We start from the raw sequence: 8481 nt of genomic DNA, 5'->3' as shown, positions 1-8481 counted from the left end.
TCACACCCTTCTTGAAATTGAGCACAGGTCTTAAAAGGTTACTTCAAATATTATACAAATCACACCCTTCTTGAAATTGAGCACAGGTCTGAAAAGGTTGCATCAAACTGAAAAGAGGGCATTCACACCAAGAGCGACGTCGGAAACTGTCACAAGGCCAGCATGGGAACTTTCTTATGATATTCCAAAACTCTAAACTCACCTTTCCTTCTAATTCAATTACAAACTCTATCCTTAAAGCACACGAACGTATTTCTATAGGGGTGGCAGCGGGTTGGGTCAGGTCCGGGACCAAGATGTGGACCTAACCGGACCCAAAAATTAAAATATCTATGTATTTAACTATATTAAAATGTATTTCATTTATTGGGACCTGAAAAATGTAATTGAATTCGGACCCAATAATGTTCGGGTCCAAGTTTTGAACCCGGACCCGACCCACAGGGTCCAATTTTTAGACCTATACAAGGACCCAGATCGTGTCTACTCCTTGGGTCTTGGGTGGGTCTATTGCCACCTATGTATTTCTAGTGTTTTAGAACTCTTATGATTTTATTTATTTATCCTCTTGTTATAAAAATAAAAAAGAAGATAGATATATAAAGGTAATAAGGCCAATACGAAAGTAGATATTGGGTGGCCGAGAAATTTTTTTTGGAACTATTTCCGTATTATAAAGTTCCTTGGCTTTTTATGCATGATATATATATATATATATATATATATATATATATATATATATATATATATATATATATATATATATATATATATATTTCACATTGCATTACTTTTGGTGGCTACCCCACGTTTCATATATATATATATATTTCACATTGCATTACTTTTGGTGGCTACCCCACGTTTCATACTACCATAGTAAATGGAAATTTCAGTACCACTAACATTCAAAAAAGGTATTAACGTGAGCAAGACGAAAAGTAAACCAAGAAAGACTGAGTATATATATGCGAAATTCATCAAAAGGTCAACTATTAAATATTATTTTAATTAGAAAAATATTTAATATTTTTATCAACCACTACTTAATTTCAAAATATATATTAAAATATTATTTATTTTCGTTACAAGGATGTCATAATTGCTAGGAACTATTAGATTGGAGTGTCTAACAAAATTCAAGATTTTTTAACTTTGAGTTCAATAAATGACACACTAACAACCATTCAATTTGAAATTTAAAGGATAAGATGGATTGTAACATCCATGTATTAAAAGTAAAGGAGAAATATTATACATGTCTCCCCGAGACATAAAACATCCAACTTAAATATAGATGCATACTTGTAGATCTCTAAAAATGTTAAAACCGATCTGCACATTTTCTTCATGAAGTTATCATTTTTTATTTTCAAAATTTATGTGTTCTTACATATTCATGATCTCCATATTGGATATCCTATATTCAAATAAAATCTAAGTTCTAAATCCATCTCAAAAATAGATTTTTAAGAGAGATGCATTTCTACATACAAGTCCTAAGACGCATAGAAACCTTAACCAAAAGTAAATATTCTCTTTATACACCTTTTTCATTTTTATAATTTTTTCTGCAATATAAATCAGCATATTATTGAACCAAATAATCACAAAAAGTAACCTTATCTCTTTGCAAAATGGGAAGTCAGGAACTACTCGCGAGGGACAATTTGGGGCTTTGAGAAAGAAACCGTCAAAACTCGCAGCAATAATTGTAGCACCACAGAAAGTGGTAGATGTAAATCGTGGCCGATGATTTCCAAGGACAACCGATTGATATGAACCACTCATACCGTTGGGATAGTACATGTATCATACTAGATTTCCTCTAAACGTATAAAGGCTTCTTATCCTATGGTTTTTTCGGTATCGGTTTTCTAAAAATAGATGGTTATTTTGGACATTTACTGTTGAAATTGAGGTGTCTTTTTCTCCTACAGAAAAATTGTTTTACGCGGGCTGGACCGCATTTCTACATATGCGCTACAAAAAGTGTAAAGCATATATTTTAAAGATGAATGCAAGTGGATGTCCGATCTAAAAACAATTGAAATTAATGGTACAAATGTCTTCTTACTAGAAATATTATTTATAATTTATAATTTTTTTTTTTTATATGCATGATCTCCATGTTAGGTATTATATGCCCTTGAAAATTAAGTCTCAAAATCCATATTAAAAATAGATTTATTAAGAAGCCCGCATTTCTACATATGGGCTTAGCCGCATAGAAACCGATTCCCTTCCTATATTCTCTCTCTTGGATATTTCGAGCGAGTAAGTCTCCGTTTAAGACACGATTTTTTCAAAAAATCTATGATTTTGTAATCCGTTTAAAACTCCGAGTTTTTCAAAAGATGTTAAACAAATCGTGTTTTTTTTATGGAACCGATGTAAACCCGTATTTTATCTTTTTTCAAAAAAACTTTTAAAAAAAACTTCTTCCCTATAACTTTATTTATTCATTAACTTCATATTATTGACTTTTTATTTAAAGATAAGTAAATTAATAGTATGAATAAATTAAGAATCTTTATTTAAAATAAAATTCGATAAAATGTTTCACCAATAATTTCCCTAAAAAAAAGTCTACAAAAAGTACAAATAATATATTATTCAAAAAATAAGATATCATAACAATTGTGTATCTCAACATAATAGGTAGAGTTAGAAAATTAACGCAATGATTTTTTTTTTTTTTTTCTTTAAGCCATCCTTATAAAGAGCATTTTGTGTGAGATTCGAATTTGCTTAAAGATTTTGTATACTAAAGATTTAAGCTGTTAGGAATTTAGCGTGAGATTTAAATTGGCTTAAACATTTTGTTGTTTTATTTATATATAGAGAAGTTTGATTAATTGTATTTTTTTATTTTATTTTTTTTCATTGGTGTATATAACATAGCATTTTGGATGGACTACTATTTTATGTATTTGGGTATGTATTGTGTTTTAGTAATTAAAATCCTATATTGAAGGTCTTTTTTACGTGTTTTTTTTTCTTCAAACAATAATCATATATCTTAGTTTACCGTTCTTGTTATTTACTAATGCAGTTCGTGTGTTAAGTATTATTTATATTTTATTTTATGCTCTAAATAAATATGTGATATGTTTCGTACTGTAGCAACCAAGTAAACACTGTTGTTGGACTTATTGAAAGTTTAGACAATAAATTGTCAGGTATCACTCTAACGGCATTTGGTAAGCTCATAAAATTATTGTCCAGTGGCTTAATGTATCTATACAATAATTGCACACCATAAGGCTTAATGTATCTATATAATAATTACACATCATAATCTTATATTTTTCACTCTGTTCTTTACACAAATCCTAATTATTCAGATTTTATAACTTACCTCATTTATTGACAAAACCATATTTTTTACCAAATTTTTCAACGTACTTTTTCAAACAAAACCGATTCTTGCTGATGTATCCCAGACTTGCTAACTATTGTGGAAAGAAAGCTTGGGTCACCAGTCACCACAGAGGAGAGAGAGAGAGAGAGAGGGATTCTTATTTTCAGCCAGCGAGAAAGAGGAGTGATCCCGTAAGTCTCTCTTTCTCTCTCTAGAATCGTTGTCACATTAAAGCAGCACCTCTCTCTCTCTCTCCAAATGACATCTCTCTCTCTCTTAAAAGGGTGTGACGGCAATTCTCTCTCTCTCTACAAACGACATCTCTTCCCCTCTTAAAATGGTGTGACGGCACTTCTTTCTCTGGGAAGCGTTTGCGTCACCCCCCTCTCTCCTCTCATCTTTCTCTCTCTAAAATCGTGGTTTGCGGTGAGAGAACATTTCTCTCTCTTCGAGAAGGGTCATTGTGCGTGCACATTTGTCTCTGAAAGGGGATTGCGTTCTCTCCTCTCCCTCTCTCTCTCTCTAGCTCGCTCGCTCGCCCGCCGGCTCATGCACTGTCTTTTTATTTAGAGTAAGGTTGTGATCTGGTTCGGCCGTTTTCGTCCAGTCTGTTATCTCCGTTAAGCTCATTTTGTCCGGTCTCTTTCGAACCTCTTTTCTCTTCTATTCTCTCTCTAACCTCTCTGTGTCTCCACGAGCGGTTATCGAAAGACCGTCAGTCCAGGAAAAGGAGGTGAGTAGTCGAATTGCTTTTGAATTTCTTTATGAAAGGCTCGCAATAGAGAATGAATCGCCATGCATTTGCAGGCTCAATTTTCGGAGGTATTTGTTCTGTTTTCTCTTTGAATTTGTAGACCTGTGTTTCTATTTGAATCAGGATTCATCTGTCATTATCTATTTCATATAGCTGATTTATGCCCTAATTGGAATTTTATTGTTTATCATATTTTTGTCATTTGAGTTTTTTGCTTTTGTTTTACTTTGTATATGCTCTTATTTTCTTTGTATAATTATTCTATTTTATATTATTTTAAAAATTTTCTGTGCACGGTTTTCAGTTTTTAAGATACACATGCAAAATTTCCTCTTTATTTTGATTTTCGTGTTATTCTTTCTTGAACTTTTTAACGATCATAGTTCTTGATGCGCTAAAGTTTTTTGTCTCAAAAATGCTCTTGTTTGATGAATTTCGTGTACTGCAGACATTATTTTATTATCATAATGCTCATATCTTTCTTCAAAATGGTCTCTGTGGAGTTCTTGATGCATTTGAATTCATATTGTTAAAGTTAGATGTTCCATTAAGACTCAAACCTGAAACTCATCTTATTCGTTATTTCTTTTTATGTCGGATGTGGGACGTCCATTATTTTCTAAAAAATTCGCTATTGCTGTTGTGGATATCAGTAGCATCATGAATGTTGCTATTGCAATTCTGAATGTTTTCTTTCCAGAAATTTGGACGTGTTAAGATAATTGACCAGTTTACAATAATTATTGGAAAATTTTATCCTTTATTGTTATTGGAAATTCCATGAGGCCTTCTCTATTGATTCCATCAAATTACACCTTTTATTCTTGATTCAGGTGGATTCCATTAAGTTCACATAATTATCAACTATATATTTATCATTAAAAAAAAAACAAGAAAACAGAAAAGAAAAGCTCAACTGTGTTATGTGATGTGTGTTATCATTTTCTTGTGCTATAAATGAAGTCTCATAATTATGCTAACATTTACAGATCGATCACTGGACATCAGAAAGAAAAGAAAACTGTAGTACAAAAAATAATGTACTTTATCATTGATTTAATCGATCCGCATCCACTATGTGTACATAAGCATGGAAAGTTCATCCATTGATTGTGTGGATCAAGCCCATAGAATCATGTAGAACTATTGGTTTCCATTTCCTGCAGGTCATCATTGTCTAGGCCTTCTTTCTCTCATCACATAACTACGACTGAGATTCCCCACCCCCCCTTTAAATTAACCACAATCGAAAGTTATTCAAGGTCAGTACACAAAATGCTGTATACATACATATGCGTGTGTCCACATACACACTCGAAGTTGGGGGGCAATGGTCTAGGCCTTTATAAATTGTCTGATATTGCTTACCTGAATTAATCAATATTACCACTCACACCCAGAGAGAGCAAAAGAAGAGAAGGGGGGTGGGGTGTGGGGTAAGAGAAAGTGGCTTAGATTAACTCCTGAAGCAAAGAATATAAAAGGACAAACTTTTGGCTAAGATCATGTGTGAAGAATGTAAAAATAAAATTTACAATTGAACATGCATTATGTAGATGTTCTCGGTGCATCCATTGAGGAAAAAAAAAGGAAGTTATTGGCACATAAATTAGTTTTGTGTTGTTGCTCGGTTGGTCATCTAATAAATATTAATACATAATTTTTTGATATAGCCTTGTATTATATGAGCAATGCAGCCTGCTTAGAATGTTTAAGAGAAGCTCTTTATTAGGGTTGGTTACTATTGGCTATAAAATATGTCTTATCGCCAAACATTATACACCAGTTCAGCTTAAAATAAAATTTACAATTGAACATGCATTATGTAAATGTTTTTGGTACATCCATTGAGGGAAAAAAAAGGAAGTTATTGGCACATAAATTAGTTTTGTGTTGTTGGTCGGCTGGTTATCTAATAAATATTGATACATAATTTTTTGATATAGCCTTGTATTATATGAGCAATGCAGCCTACTTGGAATGTTTAAGAGAAGCTCTTTATTAGGGTTGGTTATTATTGGCTATAAAATATGTCTTATAACCAAACATTATACACCAGTCCAGCTTAAGTCGATGATGAATACTTTTGTTGCTTCTCACCTAATAGCTCGTGGTATTTGAACTTTGTAATTCCCTGATTTCTTGAGCCATTCCTGAGTAGTATTAATTGATTATTTTGTGTTGCAGGGCCTTAAATGGATGGAAAGGCTCTTAATTTTGTTTTAATATTTTCTATATGCCACGGATAACGTCACAGTGAGAGATTATTTATTAGTTTGTAACCAAGACTCAGTGATAAGCCAATAACACTTCCTCAACACAATGTCTTACTGTCAACTTCTACAGATTGGAGAGCATGGTTAACTTTGTTGTAGCCATGCATTATGGAGCAAGTAAGCTATTTCACCGACACTGAAATTTGTGTAGCTCCTTTTTGTTACAGTTTCGAACCATTTAGTGACAAGGCTTCAGAAATGAGAGTTACCAAGTTAGTTTCTTGCGATAGTATATCTTTGCAGTATATAGTGACTCTAATTTCCTTACCCCTAATGGAGGATATTTGACAGCAATAGTAGCTTTCCATGGCCAGCATGTATGAAATGATATGTTTCTACTGTCCATTATTACTCGTTGTATTGTATTTTACTTGTTTCTCGGATAAATAGGATATTATTTTTTGCAGACCATGGCAAGTCCTTTTTATTCTTGAGGTAGAAAATATACACTGAGTGTAAGAATCACTTAGATCATGCCTCTGTGGTGCTTTTACATTGTCAGCTTTGTTGACTACCTCTACCTGTTTTTGCTTGATGTGTTGTTGTAGGACATGGGCCATGGGGGCCTGTTGTGGAGCCCAGTTACTAATTTGTCATTTCTCTGACTGCCTGTATATTTTCGGAAAGGTCTTTGCTTTTTAATATAAGTACTCTGGGACAAGATCTTCTTAGTTACCATGCATTCTCTCCAGCTATATCGTTTAACGGAGCATGGCCGAACCTTATCGGCATCTGGAAGGTGCGTATTTCTACATGAGTAATTGCTTATTTATACTGAGTGATACAGCATTTCATGTTTTTGTTTCAGAATTTTCACCCCGTAATTTGTGAAGGGGGTAAGTTGTTTCCCTGATTGCTAGCTTGTGAAGAAGTAAGTTACCAGTTTATTCTCTTCTGTTACATTAATAGGTTCTTCAATCATGGCCATTCACCCATTGAACTGCAAGCTATACATCGATTTGTACTTGAAGGTGCTAATAAAATATATAAAGAAAATCAAAATAAGACAAAAATGTCATTTGGAAAATGAAAAGTCTCTCATAGAGAAGATATCCTTTTCAACTCCTGCTTTGGTCAATTAATCAACAGCTCTGTTTGCATCTCTAAGGACATAAGATCTCTAGGGTTTTGTCGTGGCAAAGATTGGAGTGAATAGGAGGCACAAGGTAGAAGTGGCGACTTAGAACTTACTTTCATCTTGTGAGATTTTCTTTTAGAAATTTCATATTCATTTTCATTCTTGTTACAATATTTTGTGTGCTTTAAGCTGGTGGAATAATGGTTTTAGGTGAATTATTGATTTTTATATCTTGACTCCATTTAGCTAACAATTCAACATTCACCAAACTTTGGCTGGTAAACGGTTTTATTAATTTATTTACTGTGTTTTTCTATGTGCTAATTTCCATTTAATCAGATTGGCTTTCATCTCTCCAATTAATTTGATGTTTATCCTACCTTTTATCTTTTCAATTTGATTGAGACAGTTTATGCTTTGCTTTTCAGGAGAACTCTTGCAGTAGCTTCAGCTGTCCTGGTTGCCGGGGGCACTGCTGCTTATATGCAATCACGACGACGTGATAGAAATGTTCAGCATAATGCTTTGGGACCTGATACTGATAGGGAAACGCTAGCTCAGGTTGGCAGCAATGATTCTAATATTAGCAGGAGTACACGAAAACGAGGTGGACTCAAATCTCTTCATGTATTGGCTCGGATCCTACTCTCCAATATGGGCCGAAAGGGTGTGCACAACCTTCTAGCACTGGTTAGCGTTGTGGTACGCTAATTAACCTTGGATTTGTGTAGGTTGCAGTTAGTTTGTTATGTAACATCTTTTTTTAATTCCTGAATTCCTTAATTTTTTACATTTTTTCTCTTAGCTTTGAAATTTCTTCTTGTCTGGCCTATTATACGTCATTACAAATAGTTACGGATACCTATACGCCCATGCAACATGTGAACATAAACAGATACACCCACACACATATGGGGTTTTATTAGGGTACTCCTATACATGGAGTATTTCCTTAATGTACTCAAACATTTATTGGGCATTTATTACCCTTATTTTGTCATAAAAAATA

General features: G+C 33.4%; 1 protein-coding gene across 8 annotated transcripts in view; it reads left to right on the top strand.

The window, feature by feature from the left end:
* Positions 1 to 3439: 3439 nt before the first annotated feature.
* ABCD1 (peroxisomal ABC transporter 1) overlaps positions 3440 to 8481 on the top strand; it is a 39821-nt gene continuing 34779 nt past the window's right edge. For 2 of the 8 annotated variants that reach the window (XM_088857746.1, XM_020672909.2), the window contains exons 1-4: positions 3440 to 3555; positions 6306 to 6511; positions 6943 to 7133; positions 7901 to 8174. In XM_088857746.1, the coding sequence (XP_088713872.1) occupies positions 7072 to 7133; positions 7901 to 8174 (336 nt within the window). In that variant the 5' untranslated portion in view covers positions 3440 to 3555; positions 6306 to 6511; positions 6943 to 7071. Of the gene's footprint in view, positions 4187 to 6305; positions 6512 to 6942; positions 7134 to 7900; positions 8175 to 8481 lie in introns of all 8 variants that reach the window. The other 6 variants (XM_088857743.1, XM_020672908.2, XM_011628345.3 and 3 more) reach the window with 3 other exon arrangements.

This window comes from Amborella trichopoda, chromosome 2 (assembly GCF_054954075.1).
Source record: "Amborella trichopoda isolate Santa Cruz 75 chromosome 2, AtrichopodaSantaCruz75HAP2 v2.0, whole genome shotgun sequence".
In the NCBI taxonomy this organism is placed as follows: Eukaryota; Viridiplantae; Streptophyta; class Magnoliopsida; order Amborellales; family Amborellaceae; genus Amborella; species Amborella trichopoda.
The sequence above is the reverse complement of the archived record's forward strand: the minus strand, read 5'-3'. Positions and strand labels throughout refer to the sequence as shown.